The sequence below is a fragment of the Primulina tabacum genome, chromosome 8, assembly GCF_025594145.1.
Source record: "Primulina tabacum isolate GXHZ01 chromosome 8, ASM2559414v2, whole genome shotgun sequence".
Classification (NCBI taxonomy): Eukaryota; Viridiplantae; Streptophyta; class Magnoliopsida; order Lamiales; family Gesneriaceae; genus Primulina; species Primulina tabacum.
In genome coordinates this window covers 37,971,735-37,992,300 of record NC_134557.1, presented here as the reverse complement: position 1 = coordinate 37,992,300, position 20,566 = coordinate 37,971,735, and the positions used below count along the sequence as shown (strand labels likewise).

General features: G+C 33.8%; 1 protein-coding gene across 1 annotated transcript; it reads right to left on the bottom strand.

Annotated features, from left to right (window-relative positions):
* Positions 1-7,360: 7,360 nt before the first annotated feature.
* On the bottom strand, positions 7,361-11,039 carry LOC142554061 (squalene monooxygenase SE1-like). Its single transcript, XM_075664679.1, has 8 exons — positions 10,698-11,039; positions 9,435-9,546; positions 9,154-9,328; positions 8,899-9,067; positions 8,590-8,808; positions 8,210-8,485; positions 7,820-8,098; positions 7,361-7,724 (listed from the first exon to the last, which is right to left on the bottom strand). The coding sequence occupies exons 1-8, from the start codon at positions 10,941-10,943 to the stop codon at positions 7,620-7,622; spliced, it is 1,581 nt and encodes a 526-aa protein (XP_075520794.1). The 5' UTR covers positions 10,944-11,039; the 3' UTR covers positions 7,361-7,619.
* Positions 11,040-20,566: the final 9,527 nt, after the last annotated feature.

Below are 20,566 nucleotides of genomic sequence, written 5' to 3'. Positions count from 1 at the left end.
AAATAAATTTAAGGATTTGATTTTATGAATGACTAAATTGAAAATGGATTTAAAAATAAATAAATATAGATATATATAACACCAAATTTTAGCAAATAACAATGAGATAAAAGATCTAGAGGTCCGATTTCACGCAACTATCCACCATGTGTAATTCTTATTAGCTTTGTTATAAAAGTTCTTTTTATTCATTAGCAAAGAATCCTATTATTATCTACTCCCTCTTCCAAATAATAAGTAGATATTTGTTATCTAAAAATGAATTAGTGACATTCCCATCAACAATTTACATTAAATAACACAACAAGCACTAGATTCTCTATAGGCTTCGATAGCATTATAGGCCTTCCGAACTCTATAAATACCATTGATGTATTTGATCTTTTTCTTGTTTATAATTTCCTCTTCCGAGTGATAAATTGTAAACATATAAATCATTCAAAATATGGCCAATAAATTGAAAGCATTAAGATTAGAACAATACAAATAAACAATATGAAGAACTTAAATAACTTAATTTATAACTTCTAACACATGGTTTCTAGTTTTGTTCCATCATTCCTCTAGAATTAAAACTTAGTTCACAATAACACAATCAAAACAACAAAACATGGTTTTAAAATAAGACATAACAAATGAAAAACAAAGGAAAGAAGGACTTAGAACAAGAGTTTGAAGATCTGATTCCGTTCCCGGAGTTGTACAAAAGATTTCTTCCAAACTTGATGAATTTGATCTTCAATCTAGTAGTAGCCTCCTTCTCTCTTTCCTTGGCTCCCCAATACCCTAGATAGTAGCAAATGATGTCTTATTATATTCCAGACAAGATAGAAGTCAGTAGCACACAAAATTCTCAAACTTCCACGCGCAGCACACAAAGTTACAGAATTTCCGGATTCTGTTTTTCGAAGACCGCGGGTGCGGTGAAGAACAGACCGCGGGTGCGGTCCTCTTTCTGGTGTATGAGCGCAGGTGCGCTGCCTATTTCAGTGCGGGTGCACTAGCTTACCACGGGTGCGGTACATGAATAAGCACGGGTGCGCTGCAGCTACTGTATTTTTTTTATCTTTTTGCACTTTCCAATTCAACACTTTTAATACTTCACACTCTTATTCTATACTTCCAAACTATAACAACAACAAATCAAATAAACTGCTCAAGAATCACATAATTCTAAGTTAAAAACAAGTAATAAAAGTGAAATAAATTACACTTATCAACAGCCCCCTACACTCCGCAACAAAATGGAGTTAGTGAAAGGATAAACAAATACATCTTAGAAATGACTAGATGTATGCTGCATGAAAAGAATATACCCAAACAGTTTTGGGCAGAGGCAGATCAACTGCAGTTTTCTTGCAGAATAGACTGCCAACAAAAGCAGTCAAGGATCAGACACCTTATGAGGCTTGGTATGATCATAAACCATCTCTAAGTTTTCTTAAAGTATTTGGTTGTTTGTGTTTCACTCATGTTCCACAAATCAAGAGAGACACGTTAGACAAAAGAGCACTTCGAGGCATCTTTATCGGATGTAGCATTGTTGCGAAAGCTTATAAAATTTTCCAACCGCAAACTGAGAAAATTGTTATAAGCAGAGATGTTCATTTCGTGGAAGATGAAGAGTGGAACTGGGATGAGTCAAAGAAAAATGACCAAACTGTAGCAGATCTGTAGCTTAAGTCTCCTGTTTCAAGCACTGATGAAAATTGGCAGAATGAGATGATGGATGATGCTCTTGTAAGAGGTACTAGATTACTCACTGACATTTATGCAAGGTGCAATATAGCCGTGTGTGAACCTGCAGATTTTGAATAAGCAATGAAAGACAAAAATTGGATGGCTACAATGAAGGAGGAGTTGTCCATGATTGAGAAAAAAAAACATGGGAGTTGGTTGATCGACCCCAAAATAGGAAGGTGATTGGAGTTAAGTGGGTGTACAGAACCAAGATTAATGCAGATGGCTCAATCAACAAGCATAAAGCAAGACTTGTGGTGAAAGGCTATGCTCAATTTTTTGGTGTGGATTACTCAGACACCTTCGCACCAGTTGCTCGTTTGGACACAATAAGGCTTTTGCTTGCTATAGCCGCTCAAATGAATTGGAGAGTGTATCAGCTTGATGTAAAATCAGCTTTTTTAAATGGCATTTTACAGGAAGAAATTTATGTTGAGCAGCCTGAAGGCTTTGAGAAAAAAGGAAAGGAGGACAAGGTATGTCTCTTCAAAAAGGCTATTTATGGGTTGAAACAAGCCCCAAGAGCTTGGTACAGCAAGATAGATGAACATTTTCTGAGCTTAGGTTTTAAAAAAAGCATGTCTGAGACCACTCTTTATGTCAAACATCAAAGTAATGATCTTTTGATAGTCTCTCTTTATGTCGATGATCTTTTGCTGACAGGAAATAATGCACAGCTGGTTGAGGACATTCAAACAAGAAATAATGAAGGTTTTTGAGATGACAGATCTTGGGTTGCTGACCTTCTTTCTTGGAATAGAAATTAAGCAGGCTGAGCATGAAGTCTTCATCTGCCAGAATAAGTATGCCAAGGAGATTTTGAAAAAGTTTAAGCTTGAAGAATGCAAGGAAGCAAGCACTCCTATGAATCAAAAGGAGAAGTTGTGTAAGGATCGGAAGATGGAGCTGATAAAGTTGATGAAGGATATTTCAGAAGTTTGATTGGTTGCTTGATGTATCTTACAGCAACACGTCCTGATATTTTAAATGTTGTAAGTATCTTATCTAGGTTTATGCATTGTGCAAGTGAATTTCATTTCAGGGCTGCCAAAAGAGTGATTCGGTATGTCAAAGGTACAAGTGATTTAGGTGTTAAATTCACAAGAAGTAAGGAGTTCAATCTGGTTGGCTTCTCTGATAGTGACTGGGGAGGTTCCATTGATGATATGAGGAGTACCTCAGGCTACTGTTTTACTCTTGGATCTAGTATTTTCTCATGGAGTTCGAAGAAGCAAGAAACCGTAGCTCAATCCACTGCTGAAGCAGAATTTGTTGCTGCAACAGCTGCTGTCAATCAAGATTTGTGGCTGAGGAAGATTTTAATGAATCTCAATCTGGAGCATAAAGAAAGCACTGAGATTTTTGTTGACAACCAAGCTGCCATTGCCATTTCCCATAACTCTGTGTTTCATGGGAAAACTAAACATTTCAACATCAAGTTTTTTTTTCTAAGAGAAGTGCAGAAAGAAGAACTTGTGACTTTGGTTTACCGCAAATCTGAAGATCAGTTGGCAGATTTGCTTACAAAGCCACTTCCAGTCAGCAAGTTTGAGTTTCTAAGGCAGAAACTTGGTATTCGCAGCTCCTAAAGAAAGGAGGAGTGTTGGAATACATGCTTAGGACTGCTAAACAAGTCTAAGTTTGATTGAGTCAAGGTTGTTTCTCATTCTTAGGAGTTGGTTGGGGTTTGCTGTTCATATTCAATTTTTCATTGGCTTTTTAGGATTAGTTTGTCAGTGATTTGTTATTTAAAATGTAATGCTTCACGTTGAAAAGTGAGTTCTGATTTCCCTTCAAGCTGCAGCAACTTATTTCAGTTTTCTTTTCTTTCTCATTTTAAATTACCAACATATTTGAACCCACTTGTAGTAGTTGTATATGCAACTTTCCAAAGGAGTTGGGCAAGCTTTGGATTCTTGAACTCCTTACCAATGCTTTCAGTAAGTCAAGTACTTCAAACAAATTGCATTATAAGCCGATGCAAATTTTCTTTTTTTGCATCTGAAACACCTTTCTGTCCAGTGGATAAGGAGGTCAAACGTGGTTCGTTTCTGTGTTCATCTCAAGGGCCCTGTGTAATATAATTCTGACAAGAACCACGTCCAACTTTAATCATTTTCCATGTCAAAAACACCAAAGGAAAGTGGAAATAATCCACCATCAGTATCAAATGATGTGGCAGAATGCAGTGTGCCGAGATATTTGCTCTTGAGCTGAATTCCACCGAGTCCAACAATAGGCTAGCAACCATTCAAGAATCCACAAATAGAAGCATAAAAAGAAACAAAAACACCCTGAAAACAGGCGATCTGCAACAGAAGTAAAGACCTCGGCTACACTTCCAAGGTTTGCTCTTCACGATTTGCTCACAGCATGCACGAAGAAAGCAAGTAACTTTCTTCAGAGGAGACAAATATGGCTTGAAGTCGACGCTCTTTGGCCAGCCAAGCCTTCTTGTAAGGTATAGTTATCCCATATTGTCTATACACATCGTGCAAAATATCTTTTGGCTTATAATTTAAGTTGTCACGCTATCATTCCTCGATGAAGTTCACAATCCAATCTACAGAGGCCTGATGATGTTCGGTTCGAGCATTTTTCCCACAATTATGTGTTCCTCCAAGGCTTCTTATGGTGAATGTGGGGGGGCATTAGGAAGCTTCATTGCTCTTATACGCCACGGACAACCTTCAGCAGCACATTTTGCAATGTACCGAATCAGATTACTCTTAATAATACGAAGTTCAAAGTGCTGAGCAATTACAGCTTCTTTAATCGTATTGCTGAAGTAGAAAACTCCTGGCCAACATACAAACATTAAACCCTAAGGTACAACTATAAATTGTCAAAAATTGTATTTGGTTCATCAGACTTTTGATGACTTTTAATGACTTTTTCAAATTATAAACTTTTAAAGATTTGATAGATTTTTATTGACTTATACAGAATCTCACAGATTTATTAACAGATTTACTTAGATTCATGTAGATTTTTAGAGACTTTGTGAATTTTTTTTTATAGAATTTTATAAATTTTATACTTAATTATAACATATTATGAACTAATAATTAGTTGACATATATAACATATTCAGTTTGAAATATTTTTTCGATACTTATATTAATAAGTAAATTTATTTATTTAAAAGTTAAATCATTTAATCCTTACACATGTATATATGTGGGTTTATATGCATGTTTATAAATTTTTAAAATACATCAATTGATTAATCTGTAACATTGTTTTTGAATTGATATTATACATGTGAAAAAATATTATTTATCATTATATGGATATAATTTTGTATAAAAATATCATAGCTTACACATTAATTGAAACTGCTAAAAAGAATTTAAAAATCATGGTTGTTGCGGGACTATTCAATTATTAATAATTAAGCCGCATTTTTTGGATCATCTTTTATTATTATTTAATATTACATTAATTTGTATAAATCATAAATTAAAAATCACAAAATCAAATCTAGAATTCAAAATTTCTTATGATATTAAAATAAAAAATTATTAAATGAAAAATCAACCAAAAAATGAAAATTTTAATAAGAAAAGATGAAAATATCGAGATACATTTTGAAAATTTAAGAAAGTGATAGAGATAGATGAGAGGAGAGAAGATGAGAGGATAGAAGATGTGAAGCGACAGAGAGATATAAATAGCTTGTGTATGAGTTAGAAGTTTTAAAAATCCATCCAAATCTTTAGGTTGAACCAAATACAATTTTTAACAATTTATAGTTGTACCTTAGGCTTTAATGTTTGTATGTTAAAATTTGAATACCTCTAGACTTTTATAGAGTTTTTAAAAGTTAATGTTTAATACCAATTGGCTTTTTAAAACTCCATGAAATTCTAATTTGAATACTATCAGAAGTTCTATAAAGTATGCAAAAGTCTTGATTGAATATCTCTAGACTTTTAAAATATACAAAAGTCATTAAAAGTCAATAAATCTCCTACATTGAATACACCTCTTGAAAGATTTGGATGAATTTTTACAACTTATAACTCATACACAAGTTATTTATTTCTCTCTCTTACCGTTTAACATCATCTTTTTTCTTATCTTCTCTCCTCTCATCTATCTCTATCACTCTCTCAATTTTTGGAAGTGTATCTCTATATATATTTTCATCTTTCCTTTTTTAATTTTTCATTTTTTGGTTAATTGTTCATTTAATAATTTTTTATTAAAGCCTAAGATACAACTATAAATTGTCAAAAAATTGTATCTGATTCAACCCAAAGATTTGAATCGATTTTTAAAACTTCTAACTCATACACAAGCTATTTATTCCTTATCTTCTCTCATCTCATCTATCTCTATCACTCTTGAAAGTATCTCTATATATATTTTCATCTTTCCTTTTTTAATTTTTTTATTTTTTGATTGATTGTTCATTCAATAATTTTTTATTTTAATATCATAGGAAATTTTGAATTCCATAATTGATTTTGTGATTTTTAATTTATAATTTATAATTTATACAAATTAATGTAATATGCAATAATAATAAAAGATGATCCAAAAAATATCGCTTAATTCTTAATAATTGAATAGTCTCGCAACAACCATGCTTTTTAAAATTCTTTTTTAGCATTTTCAATTTCAATTAATATGTAAGCTGTGATATTTTTATACAAAATTATATCCAGATAAATATTTTTTTCACATGTATATTATCAATTTAAAAATAAAGTTACAGATTGATCAATTGATGTTTTTTAAAAAATTTACAAGCATACATACAAACCCGCGTATATACACATGTAAGGATTGAATTATTTAACTTTTAAATAAGTACATTCATTTATTAATATAAATATTGAAAAACTATTTCAAACTGAATATGTTACATATGTTAATTAATTATTGGTTCAAAAAAATTAATAAAAAATAATATGTTATAATTAAGTACAAATTTTTTAAATTCTATAAAAAAATTCACAAAAGTTTATAAAAATCTTGCAAAAAAATCTACATGAATCCACATAAATCTGTTTATAAATCTATTAGATTCTGTAAAAGTTAATAAAAATCTATCAAATCCATAAAAGTCTATCATTTTAAAAAGTCATTAAAAGTCATCAAAACTCTAAATTGAATGCACTTTCACTAATTTGGGGTTCTGAATATTTTCACTTATCTTGAACGGCTGTGTTTGGTTGGATGCATTATTTAAAATAATTTAATACCATAACTTGTTTAGTTATTAATTTATGTCCTGAATTATTTTGATGTCACTCAAAAGATTAATTATTTATCTTATATCAGTCAGATAATTTAATTTAAAATTACAATGTCATCTTTCACATCTCAATTTTATTTATATTCATTAATTATTAAAAATAAAAAACTATTATTTATTATTTTATCTCAAATTTAATTAGTCAAATCATACATAATATTATTTATTAAACAATATTTCAGGTACTACACAATATTTTAATAATCACAATCGGTTCAAATTTAAAACCATAATTTCCATTTAAAGTCCACATTTTCCAACTATTTTTTCATAGGATGGCTCCCGCCCATAGTTGGCTTTTGACTTTATACTTGGAACAGAGAAGCCACATAAATCACACACTATTCAAGAAAATACCAAAAGAAAGTAATCGTTTTATTTTGCTAAAAAATCATATGATACAAATGTTCAACATACACATTTCACTTCCAAGACCAAGAACTTTGCGGTAAAATACTTGTAGCAGATGTTCACAGTTTCCTCCTTATCTTGGCCAGACCTCACTTGTTTCAGGGGTAAGACCAAAACAAAAGATATTTTAAAAAACGAAGAAGTAATTAAAAATAAACCATACAATATAAAAAATAATGAATAAAAAACTTTGGTTTATGATTTAATTAACAGGTGGAGCTCTGTAGTATGCTGGAACAGTAGCAGGGAAGAACATTTGCCTCACTCCCTCAGCCTTTATGATTGGGAAAATAATACCAGATGCACCCTGTGACATAGAAAACAAGATGTTAGCACATATGGAATAATGTGACAAAGTTACAGGTTTTAATGGCTGATTTTTGAAATGAGAAATGAACTCACTGAAAGCAATCTAGCTCCCAACCAAAGCCTTCTTGGAGAAGGGTACGGGAGCAATAACCGGCCGACCCCATAGACAGCCACGGCGAAGAAATGTAGGACGAGGCTTAAAGGGCGTGGATTCAGACCAGAGAGCAAAGAGATGGGGCCGGTGGAGAAGATCCCACCAAGGCTCAAGTAGTCGAAACAGGCTTGGCGCATTTCCGCCCTTGCTTGATCAGAGGATGCGCAAAAGACTTGGTAAAGGGCCCCGGCTAATGTATTGATGGTCGATGCCACCGGCTGGAGAAATGAACATCAAGATTCTTGAATCAGTCTCGATTAATAATGGTACTGATCTTTACTAAATTTTCAGTTTTTGAGGTGGTGATTAAGTTGAATGCTCTATGTTACCTTTCTTAGGGTGTAGAAGGATTCAAGATACTTGCTCAGGGTAGATGCATCATTTAAATTCTGCATCGGCCTAAGAAGATCACGAAGAACGACGATGTCAGATAGAGCAACGGTCATTCCTCCACCGGTTAAAGGGTGGCGCATGTTGAATGCGTCTCCCATTAGAATGGCACCAGGTGTGGGATGAGGATTTGCTGGCATGCTTCTGTTTGTCATGGTTCTTACATTTCCTTTCTCGATCGCTGCCATAAATGCATCGTACAGCTGAGGAGGAATCTGATCAAACATGCCATCGAGTCAGTCTCACACAAGCAATTCATGCTATAAAAGGAAAGCAGATGGAAGGGGAGTTCATTTTGTGTAAAAGAGATCTCTGGTACCTGAGGAGCCACCACAGTCCTCAAATAATTGGCCATTTCACCATTGGCAATGGAAGGAACCTTTTGTCCAGGGACATCAACGAGACAACGAGTTTCAGTACTGCTGATTGGGTAAAATAAGATAGGCGAAGGATCTCCGAGAACGACATGTCCGTGGTTTGCATATGGGAGCTCACAATTTTCCAAGATCAAACCAACAAAACAAGAGGGAATCTCCACCTACGTCGTTCAAAAGAAACATTCATTTAGTGACATCGGAAAAATACAGCAAAAACTTTGAAGTGTTCAATATTTGTGCTTCATATTCACCTTAGGAGTACAAAGGGAGCGTCTCAAATTCGAAAAACAACCATCACAAACTATGGTTAGAGGAGCATACACAGTTGTCTCTTCTCCATTCTTAGTTTTGTACTGTACTCCTTTAACAGTTCCCTTTTCTTCAACCAAGCATGTCACTGTCCCTTGTTCGAGTCTTACACTGATCGAAGAAAAGATTACAAACATTAGATAAATATTCAGAGAATACTTGAGAGGAAGAACTGTTTTCAAGTTCAGAAACTATACTTCGAAAGAGTCGCGGCCTTTTCTCTCATCCTCTGTATAAATCGACCATTGTGAAAGCTTCTACCCGAGACATCCGAGTGAAATTTCTCCAGGGGATAAGATAACTTGGCGCTTTTACCATCCTTGTAAAGCGCATATCCGAAAACTCGTTGAGCGTCGATCTCGGCCACGCAATCTGCAGTCACATTCAGTTAATAAAAATCACAACTAAATCATTGCAACACATACCTAACTTCAGGCAACCTAACATGTGCAGCTAAGAAATTAAATTTCAGCCACACCTTCTAGGCCTAACTCAATCAGCTTCAAATATCCTCCAGGCTGTAGAAGTTCGCCAACTATACGATCTGGCTCGGTTAAGTCTCTTTCAATCACACGAACTCGACGTCCCTCCTGCAATTTCGACACAGAAAATTGAATCATACAAATCTTTTAGCTTTTCATCAAGCATCAGTGTTATCATATGCTATAAATAATTATTCGAGACAGGGACGTGGCCAATCAAACTTGCTTTAGTTCATTTTCACTTAGGGAAATGGCTACGAAAGGCAGTTTCATATTTACTTGTCTTTTGTTTTTGGATCTTTGTCTTGGAATCAACTATGAAATTACAAACCAGAATCAGCAAAACATTCGTAGTGCCACTGGATCGATAACCGATGAAGGCGTGCCAAATGAACTGAACTAAAGTATTATCCAGAAATTAAATGGCCATTGTTCCATCATTAACAAGAGGTAAATACTAGTGTTTAGACATCAACCTGACCATTAAAATAAAATCAGTAACAATTGTTGTTCTGATATTTAAAGATGGAAAAATGAAGTATTCACTTTCTTAGAAAAAATTAAGTAAAATTTTGTTTGTTTTTGTCAATGTTATGTGGAACTCATACGTCAAGCGCCATGTTCCACTCCGGTTACGTCTCCTCGCCGCATCCGGTGGACGCGGGGGCATAGCTATGACAATTTTGTTCACCTAGCACTTCGAACATATCCAAACAAATGTTTGGAGCTAAGTAGACAGTCGCCAAACGTTGAGTCCACTTAACTATTTGTGAAGAAATCAACCAAGTGAGTTTTCAAAGAATGAAGGCAAGTTTGAATTTGGTGAAACATGGCAGCTGTGAATTAAATGATTCACTTTTTGATCACTTTTTCGTAACACAGCATTCCATGCAATTTGCCGCACCATAATATCATCCAATTATCTTTTTAAGTAAACTTTTAGTTGGAATCCTTTTTTTTTTTTTTTGAAAAAATAATACCAATATGTAATCTGGGATTTTCACTATATCTACTCGTAACAAGGGATCTGTGAACTTAAAAAAATTTCAAAATACTACGGAGTGGCTAGTCACTTTCTTTTCGTTCTTAAATAAATTTATGGGACGGTTTTATTTAAAGAACAATATGTACCCTACAATGGCTTCATCAATTCATTTGCGCGAAATTTTTAAAAGTCTATTTTTTGAAACAGAACCAAAAAAATACTCCATAACCGAATTACTGCAGAAAAAATACTAGCCGGAAGAAATCCTATGTACCTTAGCGAGAGTACACGCCAAAGCCGCCCCGGCGACGCCAGCACCCACGATGATAATGTCGGTATCTCCAACAACAGCCGGCCTGGAACCATCAATAGCGGCGGAACTCCTAACGCTTCCAAATTTACGTGCAATCTTCGTACCTTTCGTTTTCTTTATAATTTCTCTACGCAAATTGTAAAACAAGACAAATCCCAACAAGGAAGCAATAAAGCCTCCGAGAATATACTGATCGATCATCACCATTTTCTCAAAGGATTAATGTGATGATGATCCGAAAACTGCACGAAATATGTTTCCTACGTATTCAGGAAATGTTGCCAATTTTGTGTGTTGTGTTCCAGCCGATGGCAGCGCATTATATAGACACACACGACTTTAGACTATGGAAAACGTCTTTCACAGCCCACCACACGTCTTTTTTCCATTATATAAAATAGTGCACCGACGCACGCATTGCGTGCTTATATAATATTTTTTATAATTTATTTGATTTATATTTAAATGAAGATCAAAATTTAATTATAAGAAATAGTGAGGGACTACGCTGTAATTTTGATATATCAATTAAAAAATAAATTGAAAAATAAAAAAATAAAAAAATGACCTCATTAAGAATTAAACCTATAACCTAAACCCAAGTAACAATGATTCTATCCACTGAACTACATATAACTTACATTAATATTTTAACATTTTATTAATATATATAATTAATAAAACAGACCATGACACCAAATTAGTTACTCTAAGTGCCTTAAATTTAATAAAGTAGTATAGATATTATAACAAAAACATATTTTATTTTAAAAAAACTTATTTTAATAATTTTATAAATTACCAACAACTGCTATGTTTCGTTCAATTTTCAAAATTTTAAAAGTCACAGGTTATCTATACAAATAAGAAATATATTTAAAATATAGTTGCATGTAATTTAATTTTAAAAAATCACATTATCTAAACGATAATCACAAATAGTTTTTACTATAATTGTTCGTAGATTTATATAAAATGTAACCTAATACCAAAAACAATTATCCGCAAAAAAACCAACTGAACATTGCTCTGGTGTATGTACAAAGAAAAATACTACAGATACAATTAAATTTGTACAATAATTCTTACATCATACAAATTCAACATAAAAATTGTATTTATCAAATCTTATTATATATTAAATATAAAATCTAACGATATAATATCAAAATATCACGACGTAATTGTTGTAAATACATACAATGCGAAACTTCTCATTACGAGCACTTCCCTCGGACTGATCCATTTTCATTTGACATAAAATTTGCTCAATTTCCATTAAAGAAACGTGGCCGTTTTCGAAAAGTATGCATAAAAGTTTTTTATGATTTTAATATTTTTATATATATAATTAAACTTAGATAGAAATATTGCTTCGGTTACACATTTTCTAAATTGATTGTATTGAATGAAATAATTTTCTCGTGGTCAACACGTGACGATTAGACATTATTTGAATTGTACAATTATCATCAACTACATCGTTTGATAAATCGACAAACATCAAATCATATATATACATATATATTATTTAACTCGTATAATAAATTTGATTTTTTTTATTATTATTGCGGACACATGGACGCGAGACTTTGAAAGTTTTTATGAAGTATTCTCATGGCTTTTTTGAGTCTCATTAATTTAAATTTGACAGTGGTAAGTAAGCGCCTAATTTCCCGTACTGGTTAGGCCGCATATGTTTGTTTGGCCGGTCAAATGTTGTGACAAATTCCAACATACATATTCAGAAATAACTTTCCGATTTAAAGTAAGCTTAAAGTGCACGAACATGTAATTTAATTTTTATATATCGATTCGAGTAAAAAAATTAAAATTTAAATATTTAGATCACCAATTTATTGAAATAGAGGAAAATATAACAATATTTACGATGTTTGTTCTCATTTTACGGTAATATTTTCTTATTCCGAAAATAAAAAAGAAATACTTGCATTTACTTTAATTCTCTTTGACTCGAAACAAGTTTCCAAACCTTCTTACATCTCCACTTTGATTTAACTTTTTACAAATTTTCTTTGAATTCTTTTTTACATTTGACCCCAAAAAATATTAATTTAAAATCTTTTTAAAATAGTATACAACCATTGTATTTATTTATACTTCAATTTATCAAAATTTTCCACCTAATGTGTGTGTATATATATTACATTCAATATGTGAGGGTCGTCTCGTCGATACTCACAGTATATTTGTACGATGAATGTGCAACATGTGTGAATGAATGTTGAATAGTATATATGCAAAATGTGTGATTGTAGCATTGATCAAACATATATATAATTAATAAATGTTGAATATTATATATGCACAATGTGTGATTGTACGTAAAAATAAAAGTGACAATTTGTATGTTTGATGCGTTTATAAAAAAGTTTATAATATAAATTATAATATAAATTAAATTCATGTCTGCTCACCATTAAAAAAAACGTTTAATATTTATTACTCATTAAATAGCCATTCAGTATGTTTTGTTCAATGCATCGAATAAACTGATTAGACATTTCAGTAAGGGTGTTTGAACTTATAACAAAGTTTATTTGTCATTAATGGCATTTCAATTATGAGATCGTCAGCCTGATTTGACTTCATATTTTCCCTAGCAATTATTTCGTAAATCAAAAAATTGCAAAAAAGGTATATAAAATTTTAAATTTCTCTAAAACTGTTGAATGTGAGACTCTCGAGTCTCGATGAGGCAGAATGATTGCAATTCAGAACTAATATATATGTGTTAATCAATCAGTATACAATTTTTTAATTTCATTGTGGAATTCAATTGATTTTAGCGGAGTACTGTATTCTTTTTTTTGTTTGTTTAATTCCATTACATTTTAAAAAAAATAATATTACATCGACGCACGCACTGTATTGATTGCGTGTTTGTATATTATTTTTTATAATTAATTTGATTTATATTAAAATTGAGATAATATTACAATGGTAGAAAATAACGAAGACTCATATTGAAACGAGAGACTAAATTGTTATTTTCAATAATAAAAAAATCCGGAGATATTAAAATGTAAATTGAAATAATAAATAAAAATAAAAAATACAAAAAAAAATCAAACAATGACACCATTTTGACTATGTCATGAAGATTCTTAATAAAGAGTAATAGATAAATGAGCTGCAAAGCTTTCTATTAATTGTAGTTTAGACACTATTATTAGTGATATCAAGAACGTTATTTATCCGATTATTATTCTCAACCAATAGTGTTTAATGTTGAGTACAATAATTACTCTTTCGGTGAGAGCAATAAAAACATGGTGATGATTTAAAATATTTTGAGTTGCACAGTTATTATAAGTCATAGTTTTTGATATAGCGCCATACAATTGCTATTATAGTAAATGTCACGAGTTCGATTCTCATTTATTGTAAGGAGTGAAATTATTAAGAGTGAGCTTGTTGTGATTCAATAATTTCCCATATTGGGAGAACACAACCGAAATATGATGATTGAGTTGTTATGCGATTTAAAAGATTGAGTTGTACCGTTATCTTCAATTATAAATTTTGGTAAAATGAAAAGACATTAAGCGCTACATTTAACCTTAACAACTATGACATCGATTTTTATCAGTAAAGAGTGATTGTTTAATTTTTTTTCAAGACTTTAATTTCTATTAGCATCGCAAATTGTTTAGATGGGGTGAATAAATAATTTCAGTAAATTCTCAAAATATTTCGGTTGGGTTAGGAATACTAAAATGTAATTCTTGTTGGTTGGATATCAATAAGTCAGTATTTGGACACTACGTGGATGGGGGCTTACTAATAGGGGTTGAACATAAAATGAGTTAAGTGTATGAACAGTTGGACTATCAAGTATGAAGCTAATACAGAGTAACTGATAAATAAATTACACAAGTTTGTTTCTAGATATTCGGGGGCTTCAATACTCATACGTTACTCCTTCTTCTTTGCAGAAGGATTTCAGTAAAATCTTTGACAATCACAACACTTTGAAATTGTCCACTTCAATAGGACTTCTCACATAACCTAATTGAAACTTTTAGTATCTCACACAAACTTAACAAAATGAGTAGTACGACGTATTACTCTCATTTACTATATATTTCTTAAAACAAATCCTAATCATAAATTGATCCTTAATTATCAAATTACAAACTATCAATATGTGCTTGTTATGATAAGTTGGACTCTCGAAAATTGCTTTGAACTCGAAGAACTTTTCATAGACATATAGATATGTTGAAGCGATATAGAGAGAGTTCTTAAGCATGCTTGACTGATTTTTTTATGGACATCGTCTGCAATGATCATCGTTTTGAATCTGAAAATCCGTTACAAATATAAATGTCGTCGTGTCATGTCATTATCCTTTCTGATAGATGGTACAATTCGGATAGTGCACATGAACTCTGATATTTAACGGACTAAAAAGCTATTACACAAGATATTATCCTATCATAAGTTAATCTCTGTTCTTCAAGAAAAAATATCAGATGTTCAGAGAATGTCCATTGATTAAACTAACAGATCTACCGAGGCAGAGTTGACCTTTGATAAGTTTTGCTTTTGTTCGACGACCTTTTTATAAGTTTGCCTACTATCAGTTGTCCTTTTTGCCTTCATCCCGTAATCATATTGCTAGAGATGAGTTGGTGTTCTAGGTGACGAAAAATATTGCTATTTTCTTATGGATAAGTGTGACAAATCCAAATATTTCGTATTTCCAAATTAAAAATAAAAACCCTTTAAACTAAATAGATTAAGAAAATTCAATTTATTACATAATGTTTTGTATGCATACATGTTTGGTTTGAATGATTATATTATGAAAGAACTATAATACATGAATGATAAATTCATACATGTGGACAATACAATGGTTTAGAACTTTTCTTTAAAAAAAAGATTTAAAACTATGATCATTTATAAAATTTGAGTTAAATGTTTGATTAAAAAAAATAATCAGTTCATGTCTCATTCAAATTTATATTGACAATTCATAATTGAGGACGATATTGTCAACTTTCCACTATAAAAGGTAAATATATATAACCAATAAAGAATAAAGTATCGATAACAATTTCCTTGATTTTTTTTTCTTAAAAAATATTGAATAAACAAAAATACTGTTTTTCACGTGCCTAAAATTTAATTAATTTTCGATTTATTTCCTATGATTTGTGTATGATTATATATATTCATTTATTTTTTTAAAAAAAAAATATCTACTGTGTCGTCGTATAATTCTCCAAAATTTAGTAGTTAAAGATTTTTTTTATTTTTTTATTTTATGTAATTATACAAAAAATATTAAAATAAAATTGCATATATTTAAATTCTTTTTTCATGATCAGAATTTTTTTGTAATTTTTTTTAAAGAAAAATTTAATAAAAAAATTAATTTTTTATGGAAAATTTGTAACATGTTAGATACCATGAAATAATAATGTTCTTAGTATTTTTCTTTCAAGAAATTTGAATATATGCGTTGGGTTCAGCGCGTATGTTTGGAGTAGAACTGAGATGAGTGACCTATTAGAAAGTTTTAATGCGTCAAGCTGCTTGTAATGCCCGAAAATTAATCGTTGTTAATTAACGATTATTGATTTATAATTTAATGTGATTATGAAAGGGCCAACCGAGACACGATTTGAGGTAACGTGTGATAATGTATGTGCGAGGACAGTGCATTTCGCGCACATGCGCGACGTGATGCGCGCTCATGCGCTAAACGGGCAGAAGACCTCGCGCATATGCGCGAGGACAGTGCATTTCGCGCACATGCGCGACGTGATGCGCGCTCATGCGCTAAACGGGCAGAAGACCTCGCGCATATGCGCGACGTGAGGGCGCGCATATGCGCGAGCTGTGCGAGAGACCAAGTTGTTGTCCAGAGAGCCTCGCGCATATGCGCGGAAGATGGACGCGCATATGCGCGAGCTGCCAAGGGCCGAGACCAGTAGGTCTCGCGCATATGCGCCAGTGGATGTCGCGCATATGCGCGAGACATGCAGATTGAAGATTTGCCACGTTTCCTTGACATGCGAATTGATATATATATATATTATGGAATTCAGTCTTCGAAGGAAACAAAAGGAAAAGGGAAAAACGAGGCCAACTTTACGATTTTGATTTTAGAATTCGATTTACGAGAAATCCGTCCGTCCGAATTAGAATCCGACTTCAGTACTGTGTTCCTATCAACGCAGGCTACCACTGGACGTAAGTTTGGTTATGTTTTGATATGTCTTGAAATTATGACATTGTCAGAATCAAATATGATTCATATATGATGTTCTTGACATGTTAGACATCGTAGAATCGAAGTCAGATTGAAGAAACAGACTGATTATGAAATTGTTATGATTTTCTGATTATATTGATTTGAAATCGGACAGATTTGGATTATGAATGAATTACAGGTTGTATCGGATATGAGTTATGATTTGTAATTGATGTCTGTTGATCTGGTATTGACGGGGATACTGAGATTGTGCCGTTATGCTGTTGATTTGACTTAAATCCAGATTAATCAGATTCAGTGTTGAATTGAGAATAGAACATTGATATTATGATTCTCGATATGTCGTTTCAGATTTACAGAGACAGTCTTGAGTTCAGAACTGATATTGCTTCAAACCAAGACTACAAACGAAAGGTATAAATCAATGTGGTACCGGGAGATCTACTCGAGTATAGTATGATATACTTGAGTTTCCCTAAATCACATACTTCTTATTATTATGTTCATTGATTTGACTGGATATGCTTGTTCTATGAATGTATAGAAAGCAGGTATTAGTCGAGTGATCTTGTGACAGAAGTGCCTGATAGTGGTGGGATCGCCACGGGCACATTGCACGATGTCACAAGATAGAAAATTGGTGAAAACGCCAAAGTCTGTGACGATTTGGTCAAGATATCGGATGTTTGGTTATATCGATGTGGATAGAATTGGAGTTTCTTCTATTACTGGTGATCGATACCATATCGATGTGGATAAAATTGGAGTTTCTTCTATTACTGGTGATCGATATGGAATGCCAACGTCTGGAAACCGGGATCCCTAGACTAGAATTGAGTCTAGTCTGAAACGTGGAGTCACGAGTCTGATTGGCGATTTTGTATTGATTATGTCTCTGATTTTGTTATATGTTACTGATATTTGTTACATGTTTTACATGCTTTTATATTGTTGATATAACTGCATGTTTCGTTGATTTATACTGGGATTTATTTTTCACCCGGAGTTATCCGGCTGTTGTCGTGTTTGTATGTGTGCATGACAACAGGTGGGACAGATTCAGGGTCGAGGAGATGAAGAGAGATCGTGATTAGAGTGGAGACTACGGACTTTGATCTGAGATAGGGTTTGGAATACTTGATATGTAGTTATTAAACCTTAGCTCGAATGATTGTATATAGTACCAGACTTGTATATTTAATATACTGATATGTATATTTGCATGTATTCCATTACGTTTCGCAATTTAAAAAAAAATTAGACCATGTTTATTATAATTGATTAAATTGTACTAATGATGATTAAGAACATGATTAGCGCCCGGGTCCCCACAACAGGTGGTATCAGAGCGATAGATCCTTTAGATTGAGATAGGAGCTAGGGAGCGGGGTAAAATGTGTGTTCTTTCCTGCTTTTGATTGCTAGCATGATTTACTGCTTTATAATGCATGTTTATCTGTTTATCTGACTTGATTTGAAAACATGTGTTATTGAGAATGAGTCAGCACCGATTCTGGATCAGCAGTTAGATGATCGGAGGAGGACTGAAACATATTTGTGTATTTGGTTGCTAACCCTTTTGATTATCAGATATGCCTCCGAGAAGAATACCAGAACAGGGTAGTACTTCAAATCCTCCAATGGACGTTACAGCCACTTCTATGGAGACATTATTGAAAAGGTTTCAGTCGTTCGATCTACCAACTTTGAAGGGTAATGAGAATTCAGTGGATTGTGAGAGTTGGCTAGATGATATCGAGATGCTGTTTGAGTCCTTGGACTATACTGATGAGAGGAGAGTGAAACTGATAGGGCACCAGTTGCATGATGTGGCACAGAACTGGTGGATTACCACAAAGCGGGCCTTGGAACATCGAGGTATGACTATCACCTGGAATGTCTTTAGAATTGAATTCTACCAGAGATTCTTTCCAGTGTCGTACAAGAAGGATAAGGGAGCGGAGTTTGCAAACTTGAGACAGGACCAGCTAAACATTGAGGAATATGTGACTAAATTTTCTACTCTGTTGTGATTTGCTCCACATGTAGCCGAGAATGAAGAAGCTATTGCGGATAAGTTTATCAATGGTTTGAATCCCGAGATTTTTACATTGGTGAACACAGGGCGACCGAATAATTTTACCTGATGCCCTGAACCGAGCCAAGGGAGCCGAAGCCGGTCTGATAAGACAGAGAGGAGCTTCGTTTGTGCTACAAGCACCGAGACCACAGCAACCACCTCCTCGGTTTGAAAGTGGCAGCAGTAGTGGCGGAAAGAAGGATTTCTTGAAAGCTAGAGGAAGCAATTCAAGAAGTCAGGAAGTAGTTCTTCTAGCTCTGGGAGTCCTCGACAGAGCCAGAGTTATACAGGACCCTATTGCAGCACCTGTGGAGGGAAGGATTCCACTGAGCAGTGCCGAGGAGTTTTCGGCAGTTGCCGTATTTGTAGGCAACGGGGACATTTTGCCAGAGTGTGCCCACAGAGAGACTCTCAGAGAACACAGGGTGCCGAATCATCTGGATCAGCGGCACAGACTGACCGACGATCAGCCGCTGTTCATTCTTTCCAGCCAGCACCGTCTACTCAGTCACAGCGGAGGCCAGGAGGAAGCCAGACAGTGAGCCAGCCTCCGAGACAGCAGGCCAGAGTGTTCGCTTTGACTGAGGAGCAAGCACAGGAGGCACCTGACGATGTTGTTGCAGGTAACTGTTTTATTTCTGGTTATCCTGCATATGTATTGATAGATACTGGTGCATCACATATATTTATATCTGAGCGATTTGCTTTGATGCATTCTTTGCCTATTGAGTCCTTGTCTGCGGTAGTGTCTGTCTCTTCTCCACTTGGAGACGGGTTTGATATCAGTGAAGTCTGTTAGATCGTGTATACTGCAGTATGATGGGCATGAAATTGAGTTAGATTGTGTTGTGCTTGGGTTGTCAGATTTTGACTGTATTATCGGTATCGATATGTTGACCAAGTACAGGGCTACAGTCGATTGTTTCCACAAGATTGTAAGATTCAGACCTGAGATGGCTGATGAGTGAAAATTCTACGGTAAGGGTTCTCGATCTAGAATTCCTTTGATATCCGTATTGTCTATGACTCGATTGTTACAGAAAGGAGCGGAAGGATTCCTTGTCTATTCAGTTGATTTACTGAAATCGAGTCCATCATTGGCGGATTTGCCAGTGGTGTGTGAGTTTGCTGATGTCTTTCCAGATGAGATTCATGGTTTGCCTCCAATTCGAGAGATAAACTTCAGCATTGAGTTGATGCCAGGTACAGTTTCGATTTCGAGGGCTCCATACAGAATGGCACCGATTGAGTTGAAAGAATTGAAAGAACAGTTGGAGGATTTACTGGCCAAGGGGTATATCAGACCGAGTGTGTCTCCTTGGGATGCTCCAGTACTGTTTGTTCGAAAGAAAGACGGTTCAATGAGACTCTATATCGATTACCGGCAACTGAACAAAGCAACAGTAAAGAATAAATATCCCTTGCCTCGCATTGATGATTTGTTTGATCAGTTGCAGGGTTCATCCGTATATTCCAAGATCGATCTGAGATCTGGATACC

Coding starts and splice junctions, on each gene's coding strand:
- LOC142554061 (XM_075664679.1), bottom strand. CDS start 10,943: ATGGTGATGATCGATCAGTATATTCTCGGAGGCTTTATTGCTTCCTTG. Junction 8,486..8,589: donor GGACTGTGGTGGCTCCTCAG/GTACCAGAGATC, acceptor ATGTTTGATCAG/ATTCCTCCTCAGCTGTACGA. Junction 8,099..8,209: donor CCTTCTACACCCTAAGAAAG/GTAACATAGAGC, acceptor TCATTTCTCCAG/CCGGTGGCATCGACCATCAA.